Source organism: Athene noctua, chromosome 13 (genome assembly GCF_965140245.1).
Source record: "Athene noctua chromosome 13, bAthNoc1.hap1.1, whole genome shotgun sequence".
Taxonomy (NCBI): Eukaryota; Metazoa; Chordata; class Aves; order Strigiformes; family Strigidae; genus Athene; species Athene noctua.
The window spans coordinates 897,600-924,408 of NC_134049.1; the positions used below are offsets into that span (position 1 = coordinate 897,600).

The following is a 26,809-nucleotide window of genomic DNA, read 5'->3' on the forward strand; positions in this document are numbered from 1 at the left end:
AATAATTCCTACAGTAGAACTACATGGATTTTCAACAGCATCGTTGTTTTGTTTCTTCCTAGGCAGAATCCATCTGAAATACCAAAATTATTTTAATCAGTTCTAATAAGATTCCAACCCTTAAAAATGTCTTTTACCTCCATTAGTTTGATTTGTCTCGCCCGATCCTCTTTTAAGTGGGTTTTGGCTTCCAACTCATATTCCAAGCCTTTCACAGTCTGTTCCAGCAACTGAGTTTTTGTTATTGCCTCATCCTGAGCTCTCTGGTGGTCCCTCAAGTTTTCTTCCATAAGATGCATCTGAAACAGTAAGTTATGGTGATACCCTTTATAATGTACTTTCTAAAACATAAGTGATGTCAGCAAAGCGGACTGACTACAAACGTGACAGATCTGGAAATGTGACAAATTGCATGGAGTGATATGCTTTTCACAGCAATTCTTGTTTTATCCACAAGATGGCACCAAGAAAATAAACTTGGAGTAAATACCAGCTCTAAAGACATGCTTCACACTATAGGTGTTACACGGACAATTATATATAGTGGGATTTTTTTTACTTGTTTCATTTTACCCAGTTACAGAAAGCCAAAAGTTTTACAATTTTCCAAACGGTTCTATCTTTGGAACTTTTGCAATATTATTCCTTTCCTTTTCAGACTACCAATACTTTATCTTTGAAGCGATTACGTAGCTTTTATGTCTGAGGCACTTTGATGACAGCATTTTACAGTAATGTAGTTGCTAACATACACACACACTTCTATGCGTTAATAGAACTTTTTGATATAGTAGGGCTATCTGCTGAAGACAAAAGTTTCCTGAGCATGTACTCAAAATTATTTAAAACCTTCATGGTACTTTAAGAAAAAAAAAAAAAACAGTGAACGGGCTTTTAGGTGAGACTGTCATAATTCCTTATACTTGCAACTTAACATGTGACATGTATATGTAATAAGGCTTTTTTTTTTTCTTCAGCATACAGCCTTCCACATTCTTTATCTATTTAGTCAAATCTTTATTTTACTGAAGCTGAAATAATGTATTAGTGACTGTTTACAGAGTTTGCTGCTTTTTTGCCAAGTCCTGACAACAAAGCAGTGGACATCTGCATGACTTGGTGAACAGCTAGTTAAGTGCAGAGGTATGTGTATTAAAAGCATTTCAGATGCATTTAACATTTCAGGACGACACTGGATTGACAGCTCTCAGGACTGGTATCTTTTATGTATCCCCAGAAAACGTATGAGACCCAGCAATGAAGAACTCCCATACTGCCTTTGCAAGACTGTTTCATCATTTTTCTGCTAGAACAAAAAGATGATACTTGCGTTGCCATGATCTTTACAATCCTTGGCTTTTGTTGAGACTCTCAAGCATAATGTTTTGTGTACCAGGACACCTACTCACGAGGATCCTGACAGACAAAACAGACTTTCACATTGAATGGAAAGACTATTTGTTTAATAGAAAATACAAAAGAGGAAGAGATAATTAGGACTTTCAATTATCCCGAATATCTAGTCTCTCTAGAAAGTCTGTGGTTTAACCTGCCTATCCTGTATTTTCAGATTTTGTTCCCTGTTTTGGAGCTAGCTGCCATATGACATCTTTAAAGCCCTAGGATTTTAAATACTGCCTCATGGACATGTAGAATTCCACAGCCAGTAATATTTTGGTTTTTATACAGCGTTTGGGTTATCTTTGTGTCAAACAGTGAAGGTTTATTTTGTTCTGAAATTTTTTATTAATATTTCTTTTGTAGTTGTAAAAGCTAACACTAGACATAATAATTTCATAACAAATGTAAACACAGCATATGTACATATTGACATACACACAGAGATATATCTATCTTTTAAGCTCTCTAGTCTCATTTACTCGATTTATGAGCCATGTTCTCAATATCCCAGTTTTATCTTTCACATTTCATTATGAGTCTTCATCCCTTTACAAAGGCCCTCTATCCCTGAATGGAATAAATATAGAAGGAAGACAGAATAATATGTAGGAACTATACTTTCTTCTATTGCTGTTCTTTTAAACTGAATTTCAAACAAATTTGTTAAGGGGAGAAGGCAACATATGAAAAGTTCTGAACTGGAAAAATCAAACCATTAAAATGTTCTACTTACAGAAAACATCCGTGACCAGTGTGTATTCTCATAGCTTTTCCAGCTGCAGAACAAGAATATGCAGCTCTTTCAAAGGCTGTATTGCCTTTACAGCAAAATTCACATAAGCCACTTCAAGACTGTGGCTTATTCTTGGTTGCGCAGGCACCTTTGTCATTTAAATCCACAACATGGCTCATATGAAGGAAGAGCAGAACGTATGTCAACTCCTTTAGAGCCAGAATTTGGGGTTTTTTTGTTGGTTTTGGTGGGGTTTTTTTCCTAAATAACTGCTGGGGTTTTTTTTTTCTTAATTCAAGAATATTTCCACGTTCTCAATTCCTACAGTAGCAGGCATTAAAAGAGCAGCAGATCATCAGTGGAATCCATATCACATCACTTAAGACACATTCCCTTGTCAAACACTGCATTTATCTGTCACAAACAGGAAACCCCATTTCCCTGGCGGGAGAAACATGCTGATCATCATCACGAAGAATGAAACTCAAAAGCATGCTGACTGGGATCAGTCTCTCATGATCAAGTACACAAAAGCACAGTAGCAAACATTCATTGTCTTGAAAACTATCTGAGCTAAATTCTAGGTCAAAGGTTAGAATTTGTCACTGAACTGTGAGTCATTACCTCATCTTGCATTCTCATGGTTGTCAGGCGCGATTTTTCTATCTCAAGGTTCTTCTCTTTTAATTGTCTCTGCACATCTGCAAGTTCCCGGCGATTTTTCTCCTTGTATTCATCAAGCTGGTTCTGAAGCTCCAGAGCTGAGGTTCTTGAGACCTCTGCCATTTCAGACATCTGGGAAAAAAGCACATAAAACTTTTTTCCTAAAACACTGCCACAAAAAGTTCTATCATGCTTAATACACCAAAAGGTCTTTTTCTCCAGCTTCAACATTCAGCTCAGTATTTTTGAAAGGAAAATTTATCAAGCGTGTTCCCAAACCAATGAATTTATGTGCAGAAGCATGAAAACTGGTAAGGTTATTTCAATACAGTGTGTGACAAAACTATTCTCTTTCTGTCTGTCAGCAGTTCTTCCAACTGGCTGACACAATGAAGTACACAGTCACACTACAGTACATCAATATTAAGTTATACGGTTTACACACAGATGGCAAAATAAATCTAATGCAGTAGCATTTTAAGAATCAGCTGTAAAACTCTAAAATATCCCTGTAGCACACATTAGAACTGAACTCAAATCTGGGATCTTGTTTAAACAAAACAGAACTATTTTACAGCAGTATTTTGAGATAGCAGTGTTCCAACTACTGTTCCAGCCCTGAAAGCTTTTATTGATAGTCTCTAGGTTAAAGAGGCTAATAGTAAGTTTGCATTCCACTTTGTTTTACACATTTAAAAAAAAAGTACTTCTTTCTTCACAGCTTGGCAGCTCATTTGCTTCTGTCTTAGATAAGAGAACTTCCAGTGAAGTTCCCACTGACTGCAGAAGGGGATAAATAAGCCCCATTTTTAAAAAGGGAAAAAAGTAAGACCCGGTCAGTCTCACCGCTTGTGTCTGGTAAGATCATGGCACAGATCCTCCTGGAAGCTGTGCCAGGGCACATGAAAAATAAGGAGGTGAATATACAACACCCAACATGGCTTCACTATGGGCCTGATGAACCTGGTGGCCTTCTATGAGGTACAGCATCGGTGGGTAAGGGAAGAGCAACTGATGTCATCTGTCTGGACTTGTGCAAACCATCTGACACTGTCCCACACAACAGCCCTGTCTCTAAACTGGAGAGACATGAACTGGACAGATGGACCACTCGGTGCAGAAGGAACTGGCTGGGCGCACTCAGAGTTGCAGTCAATGGCTCATGTCCCAGGGGAGAGCAGTGATGAGGCTGTCCTCAGGGCTTGGGACCAGCTCTGTTTAACATCTCTGTTGGTGACATGGACGGTGGGATCGAGGCACCCTCAGCAAGTTCACTGACAACACCGAGCTGTGTAGGGGGGTTGACGTGCTGGAGGGCAGGGATGGGCCATCCAGAGGGACGGGGATAGGAGAGGTGGGGCCTGCAAACCTCACGAAGGTCAGTGAGGGCAAGTGCAAGGTCCTGCCCATGGGTCAGGGCAATTCCAGGCGCAGATACAGGCTGGGTGATTTGTGGATTGAGAGTGGCCCTGCAGAGGACTTGGGGGTGTTGGTTGACAAGAAGCTCAACATGACCCAGCAATGTACATTTGCAGCCCAGAAAGCCAACCATATCCTGGGCTGCAGCATAACCAGCAGGTCAAGGGAAGTGACTCTCTCCCTCTACTCTGCTCTTTTGAGATCTCTGATCTTTAAGGTCCCTTCCAATCCAAACCATTTTGTGATTCTATGATATTCAGATTCCTTCAGCCTCTTTGGAGTGAACTCATACCTCCTCCTGTAACTTTTCAACAGTTTTGTTCAGTTGCCATCGTTCATTCTCCATTTCATTCTTTATCTGCTTTAACTGTTCCTTCTGGTGAGTTTCATCTTTTAACTGCTGAGTTAACTGTTGCCGTTCCTGAGAAATACAACGGATGTTCTCCTGTAGTAGATTAAAAAAAAAAAAAAAAAAAAAAAAAAAGAAAAGAAATGTAGACTCACTTTTCTACTGCCTTAAAGGAATGTTATACAACACACTGTGCAGCATTAATAGTGCCACCTGTTGTGACATTAGGACAAACTTAAATAATAAAAAAAAAGTTTATGAAGTTACAGTTTGCTAACCAGTATAGCACAAACATTATTTTAGTGATGCAGTACTTTATCCTTCCTATAAATTCCTAAAGCACTGTTGCAACATCTGTAGGACCAATTATAGACCCATTGTATGACTGTATTACCCACAAAGCATATACTCCCCTGCAGTTGCACGCATCAGCAGAACCTATCTAGCTCCTGCAAAAGGTTCAAAATCCATTTCAGGTGTCACATTTTTCTCTATACTCCCTTTAATGCTTCCTTAAAAATTTTCCTAAGTTTAAAAAAAAAAAAAAAAAAGTTCCTATGATGAGTGAGAAGTAACTAGTGGGGTGTTCTTGTTCCTGCTGCTGTGCTTCTACAGCACCCAGAAGCCCTAATCAAGATGATGTCTCATTGTGACAGATGCTGTGCAAACAGAATTTTGCAGCTCCTAGCACAGAAATTCCCTTCCTGAAAGAACTTTTGCCATTAATGTTCAAACCCAACCTACATTATCTAGATTAAATTTTCAATGAACTGCAGAGCTATGCTGCATGATTATCTACAAGGAGCTCCAAATATTTCTGCTATCACATTCAGGATGTTTAAGAACTTACCACCCTCCAAGTTCTAAATACATCAGCAGAATGACTGACTGTCACTAGTTCCTTCCAACACAAGAAAAGCAGGTTACCTTCCATCTGCATATTGGGAGTCTCACCTCTTCCTTCTCCCTCCACAGTAAAACACCTTAACAGCCCTACCCTGAACAGACACTACAAGACTAGAAAAAGGGTTTGTTTTCATTAAGTCTGAGAGACACTATTAAATTGATTAAAACCCGATTACGGACAGTTTAAATTGTTCCAACAGAAAAACGTAAATAATTAAAATCACCATAAATTGTAAAAACATTCCAAAACATTGTTTTACATTTTAATATTGAAAATATAATGTTTTGTTGCATATCTAATACCTACGATGCTTACTTTATTACAAAAACTTTAAATAAGAGAACACAGTAGTATTTCTGCAGGCAATACAGATCAGAACCTCAAAAAATAACTGTTCCAAGAGAAAAGAAAGAACATCATCAGATGTTAGAATTTAGAAATTTCTTTAGATTTGTTGCCGCTTACTTTCTGTATAACCTGTCAAGAAAAGACATCTCTGATACAAACACGGAGTTACGGTAGATGCCTGAGAAGTATATACATAACCCTAAAACACGCTGGGGGCTAAGAGATGGTGTTTTGCAAAGCCTAACTCTACATCAGAATTGGTTTAGCTGACACCAAAGGATTTTAAGAACCTTGAAAAGGTTCAGCTTTAGCACTTCAGGTCTAAAAGCTGCTGAAATCTTGGGCCCCTCCTAATGTGCCATATTTGAACAGGTTATAAAAGCCTCATGTTCGTCCCCCTCCATCAGCCTTTCACAGATCATTTAACTTTACTGTTTGTTTACACACCCTTGAGAAACAAACTGGGCAGCCACCGATCGGTGAAATACACTGTGGCACAATAATGGTGCCAGCAGGATGCTGTTCTGCACTGCCAGTGTCCTGAAAAGGGAAGTAAACCTCAGAGCAAAGCTGGTCACACTCTTTACTTCAGAGTTATCAACAACAAAAAATACCCCAAAAAACAACCAAACAAATCACTACTGTGAGAAGGAAATTAATCTACTAACTAGAGCAGTTGCTAAAGTAACAATGGGTATGAATAATAACAATATTTAAAGAAAATAATAGGGGGCTTGATGCAAGCAGTGGATCACCTCAATTCTCATCAGATCATGCTCACTTTTGCCTGATTTTCAGCTATGTCAGACTGTGATGCCTGAGATTGAAATTTAGCTGCTCCTCCTTTGAGCTATATTCTGGCATCCCGAAAAAAAAAAAAAAAAAAATCTGTCTCCCCATTCTTATCAAGGTATTTTTACTGTTTGTTATTAAATAAGATGATAAAACTAAAAATTAGCAAGTGTTGTGAAGTTGTAATCATCATTATTTTAATAGTACATGCAATTCCTAGATAACTGACCTGTTCCAAGGAGAAATTTCCATTTTGCTGAGTTTGTTTTCAGTTAGTTCAACAATAAACTGGCAGCAGCAATGCTGCTCCAGAGTATCATGGGAACTAAAGTTCAGGAGCTTCATGCTCTCATTCCCCCCACATCTGTTAAAATCTCCCATGCCCACATCCCTCCCGCGATGCATCAGTATCTGTTGAGCCGCCTGATGTGCCGTGAGAATCACAGGATTAAGTATTTTCCTGGGCTCACTAAAGATCTTCCAGCCTCCCCTTCTGGTAGATCATATTTATTAGTGACTGGAGAAAGCAAAGGCTTCTCTGGGTATATATAAAATACAAGAATGAAAAAAAAATTACAGCAGTGTTGTTTCTTACCAAATCAACAAGTTTCTAACGCATGATCGGGTGGTTCACATGCACAACCATTCTCTGTGGAAAAGTGTGTAACAGCTCATGTTCTCTGGGCCTGATGAATTCTACTTGCCTGAAAAAACTGTTTGGCTTACCCCACCATTCCATGATTTTCTCCTCAGAATCGATTTAATAGGTGCCCATACTATGATCTGCATTATTTAACTAGTGGCTATGCCACAGAATCATTTATTCTTCAGATAGTGACATTACCACTAAAAGATAAAAAGGTCATTATTGTTTTGCTAAAACGTAGCCAGCAGAAAACTTGATAACATAGGTATAGGATAAAAATATTCCTCATTAAAACTGTGCATTGCAACATAAATTATCTTTGTTTAATAAAATTCCTGCATTAAAACAGATATTACTTCATTCTTCTAATATTATTCATGGGAAATAACAAGTCATATGTAGTTTCTCATCAACAACACAAATTAGGATATGGTATTTCCCTTTCCTAGATTAGGTGATAAAGAGACAAATACTGATAAAAATTAGCATGCCTAGCTTATCATAAATATTTGAGGTAGACTAACATGCCATGCAAGAAACAACTGAACTTCCGTTTTTATCTCTTAACTCGGGTACTAAAAACCAACGCGATGGAAACGGTGCCACTGACTGTCCACTGCTGCCGTTTCCTCAGCGTCTGGCCTTTCAATACACTGTACTGATTTCAATAGCTGAAATTTGGAATGTCCTATAGGACAGTTTCAATAATCAACTCAAGTGTTACCTCTAATTTGAGACCCCTTCACATACAAAAATCCTTGAGTTTTTTTCACTGGAACTGGCTGGCCTGACAGCTACAGTGGAACCGCCAGCCAAATAAACATTTGCCAGTTGCCAACTGAAAGCCAACCTGCAGTGACAATTACTTTGTGAAGAAGCACCAGTGTTGCTTCAGCCCAAGCGAGACTAGCTCTACAGTAGTATTCCTCAACTTCAGGTTGTGGACAGACAGTGGTCTGGAAGACAGGGAGCCATAAAACTGAACCTTCTCTTTACAAAACTAATAATTTCTTTCAACTGGCAACAGAAAATTAAGAATATTTTTCAACTTAGATTCTATATGCCACCATTATTTACCACAACGAAAAGATAAGTTTCATATTCTTCCACCCACGGAAAGGATTCTGTATTGCGATTGTTTAATTTAAAAAGCACAAAATACTTGGCATTGCCATTCATAATGTTGGTATAATTGATATTTTTTAATATACTGCAGTATCATATCTGCTATGGTGCATAATAACTATATTATTTCCTTTCCCAAAAGTTCTTAAGAAACTTCCGAAAGTCTTCTCAATGTTGCAAAAATGTAAAGATGTATTTCATTTCTTGAAAGAGTAGACTACATAGAGGAGGCTACCCTAAAACAAGAGGTTCAAACACAGTACGGGACACTAGAAAAGGTACTGCTTGCTTGACCATCCATAAAGAAAATTTCAATATATACTGAGGCTGATTTTAGATAAAAGCATTAAAACAAATTGTCTATAATAGTGATGTGTATTCCAGCTTTAACTTGTCTGATTAGAAATTCAGGATGAAAGAGGAATAGATTTGTTTATGTTTACAGTAACTGTTAGAATTCTGCTCATGTTGTCATTGTCTTACACTAGTTCACCATTAAAAGTAATTTGTACCACGTAAAAAGCAAGATGGGCCAGTCAGGAATTAAGCTTCCACTGTGATAAGCATTATTACTGTGCCAAAGTGTGTCATCTAAATTGTCAAAGGTAACACAAGGCCAAAGCAGCTACTGCACAACATTATTCATTACAACAAGCACAAATCTGAAGACAGAAAGGCCGAACTGTTCTAAACAAAAGGGACTGCTGATTACATCCTGAAGTCTGTTAGTGCTTGTATCTGGTGGACAAGAAGAGTAGAATCAGAAAGAGGATTAAATTTGGTGTGCCAGAAATCAGACGTAAAATGACGAGACAGACTCTTCTATCTGTCACCTTTCCTAGATATCTCTGCAGACCCAGCCTGGCAGCAGCATTACTTGGCATGGTGCCCTGAAGGGTGTGTAAACAGAAAAGACAGAACACACTCTTCAAGCATCCTGACCCAAAGCTAATCAAGATGCAGGAGCTGCGTATGGTGTATTGATTCATGTTGCGCAGGAAGGTCAAGCCAGACTGTGACTGAAGGGAGTTCTAGAGGACAGTGCTAAATGCAGGGCGATGAGGAGCAGCGGGCCATCTATTCTGATTGTGCACACCATCAGCAACGCACACGAGCAGATTTGGAAAATCACTGAGGTAGAAGAGATAAAGAGATTAAAAAAACCCCAAAACCCAACAACAAAAAAACCCCACACAACCAACCAAAAGCCTCAGGTGAAACATTTCTTGATATAGTTACAAGGAAAATTGGTTTAAAAACAAGAAACAAAACTTCTTTTCCCATGCTGTTAAAACCTTATATTCTTGAAGCACATTCCATTTTGAAGACATGGTAGTATTTTCTTGTTGTTATTTTTTTCTTTTTACCATAATTAACCACTGTGAGAACATGCTGGTTAACACAACTTTCCCTTGGTTTATAACCCGTTTATAGACAAGTTTAGTTTTCATATTTTCAGAACAGTAACATAAATTTTGTGTTGAAGACATGGGGAAAACATCTGCTCAATTAAAAAAGGGTCCCTAGCAATGTACATGTATCTCACTTTCGAGTCTGATTTGTTTGATAGAATCACTTAAAAACTGTTTCAAGAAGCAAAACTAAGAATTCTAAACTACCTGATACTGTAGAAATAGATGCTTCTTCATTAAGTGTAAAAGGTGAATTACAAAGAGGAAAGATTAGGTCTGCAACTTTTTCAGATACAGAATATGATGTCAATAAGAAGAGTTTTAAGATTTATACACATTCATCTCTTTAAACAGATCTGAATTTTCACTCCATCTGAACCATTCCATTTTCACTCATACCCAGTATTGCCAGCATCCCTCTCCACTGCTCTGAAGCAGGTGCATTCCCCACACGATTAATTTCTGGGAGAAAGCACATTCTTTCCTGGATACCGAGTAGACTACGGAGCAAGGTGGAAAGAGAACTTCATGCAGAGTTTAAGAGGCTGCAAGTCCTAGTGATAGGTGTCAAGTTTCTCTGGTTTTGTGATGAAATATACCAGTTCTATGCAACATTTGAAAATAAGACAGGTTCATAAAAAATGAAAAAAGGGAAAGCCCATTTTCTGATATTTGTCTACTACCAATATTTTTATTTATATCCAAGCACAGCTTTTTATTCTTCTAACATGTAAATACCCATGCACAACCAGAACTGAAACATTCAAAATAATAAAACAGATTTATAAAACCTTAGGCAGTTCATTTTGTGATAAATATCCCTGAAATTTTGCTAGATCCATGGAAGTATAAAAAAAACCCCAAACCAAAAACTTGAGCAAGAAAACTGTTTTAATTAGATGATGCTATGCTTTCAGGAAACATTTGAACATTGCAGTGAAGTCTGGACTTTAAAACAAAGTGTACTTCAAAAAGAATGAGACGTTACTCTGTAGAAAGCAATGGTGACTCAGGTAAATCAAACAGGAATTTTAAAATGTAAAGGTTCCAAATTGCTCTTACCTGCATATCTTCTAGCTGGTTTTCCAAAGACCCTTTTAACACTACCAATTCTTTTGCCTCATTTTCAGCACGTTTCAAAGCTTCTTCTAATTGTTGCTTCTCTTCCTGCAATGATATGATTTCATACATTCAGAAATAGTGGCAAGGCCTTTAATCTGACAAGTATAAAGTACGTTCACCCCGGCCTATCACTGATCTCCCCAGTTCCAAGCTGTGACACTGGTTTTCACCGGGGAAATCTTTCCTATACATGTCAGCAAACTGCATCCTGCTTCTTGACAACCTGCTGGTTATGCTTAGCCTTCCCTTTGTCAGTTTTTATTCTACAGCGTATCCTTCGCAAATCAGGGGCTTGTTTTTGTAACTTACCTCATATCTCTTTATTTTTTCCTTCACTGAATTTTCTTCTCCTTTCATATGATCAATTTGTTCATGCAACTCTACAATTTTACTCTCTAGCTCATCAACTGTTCTCTTCAACTGTTCATTTTCCTCAGTCAGCTCTTTGACTTGGTTTTCTATACAATTCCGCACCTCTTGTGCAGCATTTCTTTCACTGGCGAGGACAGCAGCACTCTAGTGAAAACAAATCATATTATGTTAAAAAAAAAAATTTAAAAAGCTGTTTTCCAACAGAAGTTTCACATGGCACCACAGCAAATATAGCTAAGATGTAACATTAGAATGTCAACAAAATCTACCTTATAGTCTGTATGCATTATAAACATGTATCTTATTTTTCATATTACTGTGAGAGAACACACAAGGAACATTTTTTTTTCAGGCATAACTACGTGCTAAAGTAACATAGAACACCTGAACAGTCTCATGCTGCCATCACTTATTTTCACCTTAACATCTTCTTCTTTATTGCCCTAAAATATTTTCATTACCAAATTCCGTTGTTAGGTAATTCCAAGTAATCTAAAAACTGTAACAGCCATCAAAAGCTGTAGGGACCTTTAAGGAAGAAGATATTGATGAAGAGTGACTTCCACAGCAACACAAAACTGAGGCAGTCTCGCCCCACTGCTTATGCCAAGCACTAACATACAACACTCTACATCCATGCAACTGTTTGTTTTGTGGGGCTGCAGAGTAAATCAACTTAATGAACAGGATCAACCGTAGTATATACACACACAGATAAAGAGGTCTTGACACACACACAAAAAAACCCAAAGGAAGGTGGGAAGCGTTCCTGGAAAAAAGCCCCATTCCATTTCAAAACACAGTCCCACAAAGTGGTGTGCCAGCACAGAAGAGCAGATGGGAAGCAGGCATGAACAAGCAATAGAGACTGGAAGTACCTTAGGGGGGGCACTGGTGCAGCCCTACCTGCGTGCCACACAGCCCGCACTTGGGGCTGTACTTATTCAGGAGCAGCTCTGCTTCCTTTTCACAGCTGCTGCCTAAGGATGGAAGGAGTTTAACTACCGAGTTCAACTTGTATTCAGAAAGACACACTTAGTATTTTTTCATAAACTCAAATCAATATACAGCACAAATTATAATAAGCTACTCAACACAATTTATTACATGTGGTGTTTTTTTTTCTTTTTAGCAGGACAACTGGCTGCAGCATGTCACCTTTCAGAGCTAATCATCACCTTAGTCTGACCACTCACCCTCTCCAAACACCCTACCATTTACTGTGGAAACCACGAGTGGGAGTATGGGTCTAGATTGTTATACTAGAACACAGACCAGGTACGTACGTGTAAACATTTAATTCTGTGGAGTAAGAGCTGGAAGGATTTAATCTTTGCTCTTCAATGACTTGTCAGTCAGAATCCCCCCAAAGAACATAAAAGAATCCCGAGATAGAAATTGTGGTTCTTGTTCTTGGGCACTCAGGGTCTGACACAAAGCAGTACTCTGTACAAAGATCTGGTTCTCCTGTACAGGCCCACCACCTTCTACATCCTTCTACATCAAGACCTTAAACAATAGTAAGGGCACAGAACAGACACATGAGTCGATCCAGACCAGTATTCTCTCCAGTGGCCATAGCTGGTATTTATGGACAAAAGAGGAAGGGCTATGGGGTGATCCTTTCCCCATTACACACTCTCAGCTCTCACTGCTTTTCCTCCATGGATGTATCATCCGTTAATTTCTCTAATCCTTTTTGAAGCCATTTATACCTTTGGCTTCGACATTATCTGGTGACAATAGGTAATTACACATTAATTACTGAAGCATAACATTTTTTGCATGTGAAATTGTGTTTATCTGAGTGAAAACAAAAGAAATCCTACAGAGTACTTTGGTGAGAAACTATTTTGTGAATATTTTATGCAAGCAAGAGAATCTGTTTTCAGTTACATTATTTTTTGATTGTAGGTCCTGATTTTCCCCTCCCCACCCCCAAAAGGAACAAGCAAAGTTATATAAAAGGGTATTTACAAAGTGCGCCCTCACTAAATTGTTTTCTAGCAAGCAACAGCTTCAAAATCATGCAAATTAGTTTGATAAAGCGGTAACTCAGAAAACACTCAGACTGTCTACAGGGTCAATGAACTTATTATACAAAAACTGGCAGCATAAGCAGGCTGACAAGTTCTGGACTTTTGAAAATACTGAAAAAACTTGTTCTTCTAAGTATACAACTACATAAAAGCTCTGAAATAAATCTGTTGATGCTTTAAGTTCTCACACACTGAAATTTCAATAGCATTTATATATTCCTTTAATTTTTGCTTTTTGCATACAGCAAAGTTTTACTAATTAGCAAGCACTCCACCAGTGGCTCCTTTTTGTCTCATTTCCCCTTTCTGGAGCCGAGTGAAAGCAGCTGAGGCATGCTGGGGAGTTCAGGGAAAGGAATGTTGATTTGTCTGTTCTTTTTCATCCAACCGCCTACACAGGGCTGCAGAGTGAGAGGACTGCAGCAGACCCACACCATACCTGAAGATTCCACTACCTCAGCTGCCATGGTTTGCTCTGGTTTTCCAGCACAGGAAGCATTATCTACTTAGAAGTACATGCACTCACACACACACAAAAGCAAACAGCCAAACAAAACCCCCAGATCTACATACATAAATATACACATAAATACACACACATTTAACTTAACAGGTTCAAAATTAAGTTCAGCCTACACTGATGCAGTCATATCTAGAGATCTGCTCCAGCCTGCCTTTTGCTGTATGTATCTCAGGATACTGTTCAAGTCACTAAAACTAAACTGCTGTTCTCTCTCTCACTACGTATTTCAGTAAGTTAGCAAGGTGCTAGGTGAATATTTACATACATATATATAAGGTAGAGAATTATAAAGGGCAAGTTGCAGGTATTGTCTTTATTAAGCCAATTTAGAATCTTGGAAATAAATTGGGTATATAAGTAAAAGCTGCCCAAGCGACCAACACCAGGTCTCTAATGACCTTGGTATCATTACAAGGGTTACACCTTCACATGAATGAACTGTTCCCAAACAAATTCTCTACATGTTAAGCACAAAACTCCTTTCTTTCACCTGGAAGGGGTATGTCTTCAAAAAATACCAACAATAAATATATACCCTTACACACACACTCTTTCAAGATGGTAGGAGAACTCTTAGTATATATGGGAAGCTTTACTGTATTGTAGTTGAAGAGTGGGCATTTTTTCTTATGTATCTTCTGGGGACAGCAGCAGAAATTTTTGTCACGATGCACATTTCACTGTACACTACTGTTTCAATGTCTTTTCAACATGTTTCAGATAAGTCTGAAAAGAAACACAGGAGTATCTGTCCTATCAGCTTATCTTACCCAGTTGTACTATATATATAAGGCACAGAAGATCACCTTCAGGGTATAATTCAGGATATTACAAAAAACAACACACAAGTATCTTCAATCTGATAGTGAAATTTAAACAAAGTCAAACCACAGAAATACAATTTAGATAAGTAGAAAATGCACACATAGCATCATTTCTCCAAGAGAGTCAAACTACACAGCTGTGTTTAGATTAAAAAAACCCCTATATTCATTTATCCCCAGTATAATGAGAATTATATGCAGAACACTGGCATAAATGAAGCTTCTGGATTGTAACAGCTTTTGGCAATACATACCATACCCTGTAGCATACTGTCACAGAAAATTTAGGGTATGAAAAATCTCCATGCCTCTTCCCTTCCCCTATTCTCCACTGTTAGTCTTACCTGACACTCCCTGTCACCTTCTACCTCCCCTCCAGGTCTTGGAAAGACAGGTGAACATGATAAAAAAGAGCGGAGGTATCATGAGCAAAGATACACAAAGGAAACAAGCACTGGAACATAGTTCTGACAGACCCTGTAGCAACACCATCAGGGGAGAACCTGGTGGAGAGAGATCCCTGTCCATCTCTTGAACAGCTACATTAGGTTCAGGCCAGCTATCCGATCACACATGGACACTGCTGAAGCAGAAATGGATTTCTGCATCCTTTGACTACAGAACCCTACCACACAGGCAGTGTACTCAACCCGCCACGAGCAACTAGAAGGCAATATTACTCACACAGAGACCATACATTAAATTTACCACTCTGTTGTTAGAGAACGCCCACCCACTATGTTCTGCAGAGAAGTCCCCCAACAAAACATGCCAGTGGAAGATACGAAAACCACTGCACTGAAATTACAGAGCAATTACTATGTATGTTGATAAATTCTGAATGCCAATTACTGCACTTCATAGGCTAAAATGGAAAGCGGCGACAGCATAGACAGTTTAAACTGTACAACAGATGGTATTTGCTAACAGCCAGCGGTAATCCTATTCTGTCTGGTTCTGTCTACATGAGCAAGAAGGCACAGCTTTCATTTAAAATTCAGTGACTGGCTCACACGTTCAAAAAAGGAGCTGAAAGCTGTTTGCAAAAGCACTGAATTGGAGTGGGTTAGAGTGATATATGCAGAAGAATAAGTGAACACTATAGGGCTAGTAAGTATAAATGAGTAAAAAATCCAGACAGGGAGAACTCACATGCACAGACTGTGCTGTGGATCCACATCCCTTAGCCCACACCCGAAATGGTGCTGCACACTGGGTTAACAGAAGATCCTTAAGGCTTAAAGACAATACCTCAGTTAATGACTCCTGTTAGTACCCATTCATAGATCCTTTACGGTGCTACATTTGGTATTTGGGGATGTGGGTAAAGTTTTGGCAATCATTTTAACTAAGTTTATATAAATTTAGCCCATGGCAACAGAACCGGGTAAAGGTCACAATAATGACTTCAGTGGAACATGAAGCATTAACAAGCATGTTGTTAATATAAAATCATCTTTAGTTCACAGAATTGTGGATCAGCCTATTCAGAGAACTGAAATGAGATTACATACATAAACACATAGAGAGCACATAACAGACAAAACTGGTTAAACAAGATTCTTGAAGACAAAATCTGGAATGAAATACTGTATATTCAGACATATTTGCCATACAAAAAACCCCAAACCAAACCAAACAACAAAAAACCCCAACCCCCCAAAAAAACAGGGGGGAAAAAAATCGCTTCAAGCATTGAAGGGGGATCTTTGGATCTTAAAATTAACATATCTCAATTCCAAGACAGCAGCTTCTTCCCTATGATACATAAACCATGCTTATGTCTTTTAACTCCCAATTGCTAGTTGTGGCAGTAAGTTTTAGTAAACCAACTTTTTATTCTATCATATTACGGAGTTACACTTACGTAAGGTTAGAACCCTACAGCATCTTCCTTGTTACGTTTGTTTGCCTGCATTTGTTTTGTCTTTCCTTTTAATCTGGCTGTCCTCTCTCTGTCTTCCAGGGCATTCAGGGCCTTCTATTCCCTATGTTTAGCCTGTTTCACATTCAGATTTCCAGCTCTAAAATTCCATCACTCTAAAGGAGTAATATCTTCTTCAATATCCACATTCTTGCAGACTTCTTAAACACACTCTTACCTTCTTCCCATTTATTGTTTTTGAATACATGAACCATTTTATTACGTTTTCTCAAATATTACCATGTTTAAACTCACGATTTAATAAGACTGAGCAAGCCTTATCAGCAGACTCAAGCTACAGAGATTAAGTAAAAGAAGCTGGAAATGGGTTGCAAATTTCTGAAAAAAAGATGAAAAGAGAAAAAGAAGCCTTTCTAGAAGAAAGCAAACATAGCTGTAATGATGAGGTCCCACAACACAAAGTCCTCTGTGACTGCTCAAAGATGAGCTTCTGCATTCTGACACTGTCACTGTGCCACAGTGCACATGCAGTAGCTTTACTTATTAGCCCAGTAACAGACTCACATCACCACGAATAAAACAAGTTATCAAATCCTAAAAGAAAGGTCCACGATAAAAGATCAGTTTCTGACCACAAAAGAAATCATACAAGAGGAAAATAATCTATGGTGATCAATAATCATCAAAATTTTTAAATAGTTCTCATACATTTTAATTCTGAAGGTTAAAGGATTAGACAATCAGCTTGAGAACAAATCAAGAGTTGAGAGTGGAAGGGATTGTTGCTGCAGAAATGAGTGAAGCAGTAAGACAAAGGATAGTTTCACCACTAAGGTACCCAAATACAGCCCTAGAGAATCTGGAGCCTGTTCTTGTCTCTGCTAAAGAGCTTCTGAGGCAAGATTCAACCAAAACTTTCCAGGAGGGACAAATAACTGCATGCTCCTTAATTTCCTTGGTGCTTGATTTGAAACATTAGGGTTTGATTTCCAAAGTCTCGAGTGCACAATTGCAACTCAAGTCAGGAAAATTGTACCCTGAATATATCAAGGGCTACTGTACGAAAGGCATCAAAATCCTTCCCACCACTCATTATTGTGTAAACCCAAAGAAACTGGACAGAACACACAAACAGGGTCCTCAAGATGCAAATGCAATATTTGATTTCAACCTAAATACCAGCAAAAACCATCTTGGATAGGAATGCAGAAAATGTTCTGTGGCTCCACACCTTTTTTTTTACCACACCCTCAACACTGGCAAAGACATGAGAGTGGTTGTGTAACTGATCATTAAAAAATGGCTTTGGCTGACTTCAGTGTTTCAGCTGGAGAAATCCCCCTTCGGCAGTGACAGCGGAGTACAGGACCTTTAGAGTCCTTTTACAAAATACAGGAAGAGCTGAAGTGAGGGCAAGCAAAGGATCTCATTCTCACAGAATGGCTACAATTTTCACTAGATTCAACATTTACTAGGCACAACTCAGCCAATTTTTCTAAAAAACTTTAAATTTCCTTTCAGAATCAAGATCAACTCAGTAAAACTGAATTAAACCAATTAACTTTTTGTTCTTTAATTGCCATACTTGAAGTAGAAATCTAAAGAATAAATCTCCATTCAAAATGAGTTAGAGCACAAATAGAACTTTTTAAATGGAATTATCAGACTTTCAGATATTCTTTCCATATTCATACTTGTGGAATCAAAGTAAACGACATGATAATCTTCCAGAACCGCCTGAAAAAAGGTAATAGCATGGGTGCTCACTTCATTCTGTTCCTGGTGTGGAACACTTAAGGTATCAAGGAAGATATTGTCTGCTGAAACCAACTCTGAAGCCTTATGGGCCACCTTTTTAGGCTACTGCTCAACTAGTTGTTTAACTTCTTGAACTACATGTAAGAAGTTTCATGTGGCTTCAGGGATTTAGATGTCCCCAGCTCCCTCAGATGATCCTGAGGAGGTAGAAGTCACAGAGATATCAAATCCCTTTCTCCTGTCTTTTCCTCTCTTTTTTGTATATAAACAAATCAAGTTTAAAGAAAAAAAAACCCCTAGACACTGACTTCTCTAGGTAACATGCAGGGGATTTTCAAAAAAAGAAAAAAAACTAAAGCAACCTACACACAAAGACTGACACCCAAGGAAAAAAGACAACCAGTAAGTCTCAACATAGGGACAGCCCTTTAATTGTAATCTTTATTTGCTCTTCAGTAAAGAGAGCTTCTGAAATCAGAATTATTCAGGTATAGTCATCGAGTTTTTCAAGGTCATGAATACAAATAGAAGGTCTTTATTTCTTTCTGTAGCTCTGTTTGTACTTCTGGTATTTTTCCACACCACGTACCTTTAGGCAATTCTTCTAACCCCAGATACTACTTCTTAAAGGAGTGGGAAACCCTGGGATGAACAGCACAGTAACACTGGATAGCATGGATAACAAAATCTCCTACCTCTGAAAAAGGAATGTGAAAACTCCTTAAAGGCAAAACAGTGGTAAGCTACCAACCTCCTCCCCTCCAAACAAACAAACAACTCAGGCTTCTGGAAAAGAAACTAAATAGCCTTACAGTGATTACATTAATCCTTCCCATCATCTCAAAGTGAGGCCTAGCCTACTTTAACACATAGTGTGTCTTTGGAAGTTAACTATGATTAGTTACCTATTAAAAGGGTCGGTGTGTTTTTATCTTATTGAGGTATGCTGCAACCAACTTGAATCCTCCACTGTGTTTCAAGAGATTATTCAGTAAGCAAGTGCACAAATTTATAATCAAGTCAGACTGTCTCCTCCATTTCAGCCAGAGCCACTCTATTAACTGGTTAAAAATTACTCACTTGTGACACTTTAGAGGCAAGACTTGTTTTCTCGTAAGGCCATTCTCACTGATCTAAATGGTATCATATCCTTAATACTATTTCCAAAACTATTTGGGTTTTCATTTGAGATGTAATGAAAGAGTTAAATGCCTGCATCTTAAAATTGAGGACTTTTTTTTTTTTTTTTTTAAACACAGAGCATATTAAGCAAAATTTCTCAATATAGGCATGACCTAACACTTACACAGTTACAAAATCCAGAGCCAGGAAAGTATTAACCTCTCAACCAGTAGCTACACCAATGTCATTTTATCCTCCTAGCTATGCATCGTGGCATACTCAGACTGCCTTCCATGAACAGTTTTTTCAAGGTCAGAAGTTCTTGCAAAGACTAGAGTAAAATATTAACTAGTTTGTGTTCACATTGTACCCCACTGAATGGACTTAACACAGTCAAACACTTCACAGACATAGAAAACCAAACCTCTATCTTCACAGGACAAAGCACCGAGCATACATATACTGTCTTCTGCCAATGAGGATTAGAGAGCTTCCTGGTGGTATTAAAGAGGACAACTGCACAGGCTCCTGCCAACTTCCAGAAATGAAAAAACCCCACAACCAACCAACCAACCCACCCCACTTCCCAACCTGGACTAGCTGAAATAGTCCAGCCTGAATAAGGTTCACAATGGTGAAATGACTATTACAGATAAACATTTTTTTTTTTCCTTGTTTAGATGTGGTCCAATCCAACTCAAATAGAGCTTTGCAGGACAGTTTTGCTCAGAAGCTTTCTTGACTCTACATACAGTATAAAAATCCCTTCAGTTATAGTTTCATGGTACTGTCTGCATCTAAACAAACACATATTCTAACTAAATAAGTGGAGTAAATTGTGTGGAAATGAAAGACAGACCAGAGGAGCTGGAACCTAAAAAGCTTGCTTTAGCACCAAAGTCACCAAGTGACATCCTCAGTGTACTTTAGGGGCACATTTGTTATTCTTGTTGACAACAAAGCTAATATTCCATAATTTGTTTGGTATTTCATTTAATGGGTGCCTAAAAACATGTCTGATGCTATTACCAAACAACTTCCTTTCCACTCACAGAACAGACACAGCAAAACAAATGAAATTTGTCTCCCAGATCTTCCATATACAGTTCTAAAATATTTGTTTCCAGCAGCAATGCCTATTTAAGGAGTGCCTGCACCCTTCCTTCCACCATCACACTTCTGTCTGTGCACCCTCCCTCTCCTTCCCCCACCTCATCTGTGTAGGACCACACTGGAAATCAATCAAAAACATTTCAGGCTTTTAGAAAGCTGGTAAAGGAGAGCAGAAAATTCAGGGGGTGTGGAGGTATGTGCAGATCATGAAATGGGAAACCTTGACTTGGACTGGTCACTGCACTATTCTTTGACTCTGTATACAGTTTAGATCAGTTACTAACTGGCTTCTACTGTTCAAACAAACAAAAAGTTTTATTTCAACATGGCAAAGGCTGCATCAGGCAAGCAGAGGAAAGAAAAGAACCCACCAGTGACATTCCAAATCCTGGTTCTCTAAATCTTTTTCAGTTGTTGTGTATCTTGTTTGAGGTGAATGGACTAGACTCAGACACAGCCCTCAGGATGAGATTCAGATTAATTATAGGTAGATGTATACAAGGACATAATGATGTTCTTATGCCCAGGTAATTCCTGTAATATGTTCCTTTTACTGCTATCAAGACAATGGTTTTATAAAGCTATTTATTATGACCCCAAGATTTCACCTTAGAATAGCACAAGTTAGTCTGGATCCTACTGGGTTTTTTCCATATATATAATTTTACAGTTATATACATTAAATTTGTCTATCACTTTATGTCCTAAAGTGTTTCTGTGATGCTTCACAATCAGTTAAGTCTTCACTTTACCCTGAGTAACTGGGGTAACCACTGGTGTTTATACATTCTTCCAAACTAGGTTCTCAGAATATACCAAATGTAGTTGTTTCATTTTACATTTATACTATATCTGCCAAGCCATTTCTGCGAGGCAGGCATACACTGTATAGATCTGTATCATTTACAATACTTAACTAGTTTTTGTTATGCTTCTGCTGTTTGTGGGAGATTTATTATCTCTAAATATCGTATCAGGTTAGGTAGAAAAAGATTCAATATTCACTTTCACTTCAAAGTTCTTTACAGCTCTGCTAAATTCACCTAAATTCACAATCACTTCGTAGAGAAAGGGAAAAAACAAAGCCAAAATGGCTTCTCATCTACAATGCTCAAAGTTGTGCATTATTTTCTTATTTTGAAGGAGTACACTTTTAGTTTGTAACATGTGCAGAAGGTAACCACTGTCTTGTCCTGTTCCTACCACTTGCTCAGGTAAAATTCCTTCTTCTCTTTAATCATATCACATGTCTTAACACATACATGTCAGTTAAAGCTCAAATCACTACAAGCTTCATTACATTCTTAAATGTGTTGATAAATGTATCAGCTTCTAAACTCTTGGGTGTCTGTTTTATCATTTTGAGGACAAGGTCGGAAGCATGATGAACCCTGAATAAATGAGTCAAGGTCAGGCTTAGATAAGCCTGTTCATAATGTGATGGTTACAGCTTTTTCTGAACAGCGTAATATGTGCAGACTGCTTCCCAAAACAGATGTAAATTTGACAGTGCTGTGCAGTCTGCAACTGCACTCCTGAGCGGATACAATTTCAGTGGAATTAGAACAGTACTAGTTGCAGTTTGCTACCTTTCACCTACCGTATGACGTTCCAATAGCTATAGCCAAATCTTACTGAAACAGTGGCACTTCATCTACAGTGACAGAGCCCTCATGGTTAAGCACTACAATTCTGGCCCGTTGTGTTGCAGGGTGAAAATAAATAATGTAAATTTTTGCACTACATTAAAACCAGGAGTGGATTCATAGTCATTTCTGCTCTAGCACTTACAGCTACGGAGAAATCAATTTTTAATTACAAAGATGTTTTTAATTTATTATTAAAGGCAATTATTAAGCCACAGAAGCATGTTATGGTAGAGTAAAACTGCTACTGTTGTTAGATGGAAACAGTCTGGTCTCAGTCTCAATAAACAAGCAATGAAGTTAAGAACAACCACAGCCACCTCAAGACTACCACAAGGCAAAAGACATAACAAAAAATTGAGTTAAAAGGCTAAACTGTAGCAAAGAAAATTAATACCTTAATATCTGTGGCTTTATTTTAAAATATCTACTTAAAAAAAAAAAACCCAAACCTCTAACCTACCACCACATCAGTGACCATGAGAACAGAATCGCACGTGACAAATAACCCTGCTCTGTTCTCCTACCAGATAACCTTGAGTATATTTCTAACGTGATTTCAAAACAGCTCTACGTGGCGTTCTAATCACACAGACTGAATGCACTGTACATTACTTGCCAAGCTATCTGATGTCTCCAACAGCCGAAAAATTCTGCTGATTTGACACTGGCACAAAAATTACTTCCTTTCTCCCTGCAAAAGCTTCCTTTTCAGGCTAATGCATATTCACAAAACACCCTCACTCAGTGTATGATTTGGATGATATAGAAACAACACAAGAACTAACAGCCTTGTACATACAGACTCCTATATGCCCTGACCTATCAAACATCAGCATCCAGATTTGCTGGATGATAAACCACTATTACAGCATTTCTTCCTTACATTCAACAGAGCGGGTCTTTCCACTAATCTTTGATGTAAATTTCTTGTATCCCACCATTCAGTATAAATCTTTCCAGGCTGCAATAATATTAACAAAATTAATTTAACAGGTCAAGCAGCTTCAATTGTATAAAACTTGATTTTCACACACACTGTTGGGTATTCCAGATTAATTATAAAACCAATAATTAACATCATATGCAAGATCACAGAAGATCACTCATCTAACTCCCTGCAGAGACTGGTAATACTTTCCTGATGATATACCAAACTCAACAATTAGTCTCAGCCAGTAGGCATAGGGATAATGCTGCGCTTCAAAAAATCATTAAGGGTACTAATTCTAGGTGAGATTAATAAAAAGAAAAAAAAACAACTTCCAATTATGCATGATGAAAGTTTTACTTAAAAAACAAAACCAACAAAAATCACTTGAAGTAAAATCAGAAGAGCAGAACTAGTGCTTAGAACATTAATTAAATTTCACTTTTGAACATCTTATTAAATTTACTATTAGATAGACCATGTCATGCAAGTGAATAAAAGCTATTTATAACTATCTCTAAGCCACAGCAACTCAGTCATAGAAGCCATTTCCCAGACTATTATTGTTATGCCAAACAGACTACTCTTTCATTTCTTGTCAGTTGTAATTACAGTTCCATAATTGAAATACAGTAAATTACCATGCAGTAACTTTGAAAGATGGTTCACTGAGGTTAAGCTGTCACTACAATTACTGTATAATAAAAAATGGTAATTTAAATGTTCTACTTTTCTTGAAGAGAAAAGAATTAATTCAATTCAAGTAGCTCAGATGAGTCAAATGCCTTCACGATGATGTAAACAAAGAGAAACAACACATTTAAGCAAAGCCAAACAATCTCAAGTAGAAGTCCCAGGCTGCATAAACAAATCAGTGTATATAAACTTTTCTAACCACTGAAGAAAACTGCACATTTAAAAACAATCCTTTAAAAGAACGTACTTTATCAGACTTCAGTCATACAGTAATTACCTGCATCTTCCACACATGCTCCTATTTTGCTCATAACGTATACAAACCTTTGGAAACGCCTTTCAAGTTTCAAGCTTAATTTTAATTCAGTTCTCTGTTACGTTTTCAGCCACAACCAGTAGGATAACTGCAACTCATCTAACACCGATGAGGTAAAGGATAGAAGTTAGCATGGACACTTCTAACATAAAACTGGGCATACAATTTTGACTTACAGTGGTCAAGCACAGTTTGCCTGTAGAAATTTTCTGTCAAATATTTGACAGAAAAGACACAAATAATTGCCATGGTAAAAATAATGCTCAAAAATTTTATGAGAACTGTGCCCTTACAAAAAAAATCTTCCTATAAATTCCTAGCTGCTCTCTCTACAAAGATAACTTCACCACAAAGGACAACAGTTGGAAAACAGTAACAAATATGCACATGTGAAAACTGTTACTGGTCTGCCCCTCACAGAGACTTCCTGCTGATGCTGGAAGAGGCAGTTCCTTCAGTTTTATTTTCTTCCTGTCTGCTTCCAGACACCCACGCCCTGCCGTTTCCCGTGTGCTGACACTCATTGACCATTCAGTAAACAAGATAAGCTCCATAAATGAAAAATAAATAAAACAAAATAAATAAAACAAAAAAAACCCCTAGCAGTAAGTAGTTGAAGGAACAAGGTGGGACAACGCAGCCGGGGAACAGGACATGACACAAAGAGCTGAAGGTACGAACAGTGGGTTGCAAAGAACTGCAGAGAACTGCTAGAAACATCAAAACTAATGACAACAGCATCACTGGCAAAGCATGCCGGCACTCTTCAGGGCATCCTCGAGGTTTCAGTGATCCCATTTAACCCAAGACAAGCAAATGGTCCCCTGCACTATACTCCCACCTATTCTCTCTCAAAGTTTGCAATGAAGCAAACGTAGTAACTGCTTGAAGACAGGGCCACAACTTCAGCTGTGACAAATAACGTTAAAGTGTATAAAATAAAACTTAATTCTCAGCAGCTAAGAATCTCATAGCCCAAATCTTTACCTATTTATTTTGCTAGGAAACCAGTAGTATCTGAAAGCATCTAGTATACGACATCCGTGAGAGGTATGATTTTTCCCTATAGAGATTAATTGTAATCACTTATTTCACCTCTGTTGCTTTGTCCAGGCTCTGCTGTAGATTGAGCAATTCCTTATCATGTTGCTCTTTAAGTTTATCCATCTCCATGTCATGGCTAGATACTTCTTCTTTTAGTGCTCCTTTTAAAGCTGTAAGCTCTCTCTCTCTCTTTCTCAAAATCTCTTCTTGTTGATCTTTCGCTATTAATACTTCTTGTAGATCCTGCTTCATTTGCATCAGCTCCTAAAGAACAAAATTAAACACAGTTGCATGACAAATAGCTCCAAAGGATGTTCTGTTTGCGTGTCAAAGAAGGAAAGCAGATAAGGTCCCCTAGGCCAACTTCATTTGTATGACCAACGTATTGACTGCAACTTTTATAGTAAGTTAAAAATTTACTAAACCCTAAGATTATTATAACATCCAGCTACAATTTTATTAACAGGTTAACATATCTGATGCTGCAAAACTATGAAAATATTCTGATGGTGTATGTTATGCTGTCTGTAAATAAACCAGGAGTCAAACATTAAACAACTCCCTCAGTCCTACCTTCTGAAACAAAGAGGTAGATAAGAACAAAGAAAAACCTTTTTTTCCCCTCACGCTGCAAGAACAGTGAACCCCATGATAATTCCCTGTTGCCTTTTCTGCTGGAAATAATGAAATTGCTTCTGCAAGTGCTGAAGACAAAACAAGTGCTTCTCAACTGAGTCCATGTCTTTACACCCTTCCTCCTCCCACCTGTTCACCCTAAAAGTCATTTCCCCTCTACAAATTGCTGGGAAAGAAGTGGGTAGTCTGTGAATCTGAAGAATAAATACACACATGCATGTATACAAACACACAGTAAAATAACAGCAACAATCAAAAACCTACAACTTAAAGAATTATCTAATCCAGTATTTCTCAAGCTGTGAATAATTGCACATTCAAGGAGAATGTAAATGTCCCCTGCACTGAAGCAGGATCAGTACATCTAAACCATTCCTGACATATATCACCTATTCTGTCCTTAAAAACCTACTGTGAAAGGGATTTACTACCATCCCAGATAGCCATGGTCCGCTCTTTAATTATCCATATTGATAGGAAACATTCTCCTAAACTTACTTTAAATCTCTGTGGCCAAGTCTTTCATTTCTTTACTCCCACACAACACAGAAAAATTGATCACTCTCTCCATTATAGCAACATTACAGAAGATGTGCTTTTGACTTTTCCCTCACTCCTCCAGTCAGATTGAAGGCCTTCTTCACGGGCGGCGTTTGCCAGCGCTGTCACTATCATTCCAGACATGCCCCTACTATGCACAGCTTTCAACTGCAGTGCCCAAGATTTACGACAGTCATTTAAGAGAGTAATCAAATCTCACCTACACAAAACAATGCAGTTATTCTACTCTGCACGCTTTGCACACAAGCATCTTTAATATTCCTGAGGTCTATTGTCTATGTTTTTGCTCCCTATTTTGCATTTTAACATTTGGTTTCGGTTTCTTAAGCTAGTTCTTTGCATGATTATTAAGAGAAGTTCTGGTACTACAAAGTATTAAGATAAATCTGAATTTTAATCACCTTTTGAACCATTATGCCCTGATAC

General features: G+C 38.0%; 1 protein-coding gene across 9 annotated transcripts in view; it reads right to left on the minus strand.

Moving 5' to 3' along the window:
- CGNL1 (cingulin like 1) overlaps positions 1-26,809 on the minus strand; it is a 63,161-nt gene that overhangs the window by 13,012 nt on the left and 23,340 nt on the right. For all 9 annotated transcript variants that reach the window (XM_074917458.1, XM_074917454.1, XM_074917455.1 and 6 more), the window contains 6 exons: positions 25,238-25,450; positions 11,227-11,433; positions 10,858-10,962; positions 4,509-4,661; positions 2,759-2,929; positions 138-299 (listed from right to left, as the gene is read on the minus strand). In XM_074917458.1, the coding sequence (XP_074773559.1) occupies positions 138-299; positions 2,759-2,929; positions 4,509-4,661; positions 10,858-10,962; positions 11,227-11,433; positions 25,238-25,450 (1,011 nt within the window). The remainder of the gene's footprint in view (positions 1-137; positions 300-2,758; positions 2,930-4,508; positions 4,662-10,857; positions 10,963-11,226; positions 11,434-25,237; positions 25,451-26,809) is intronic.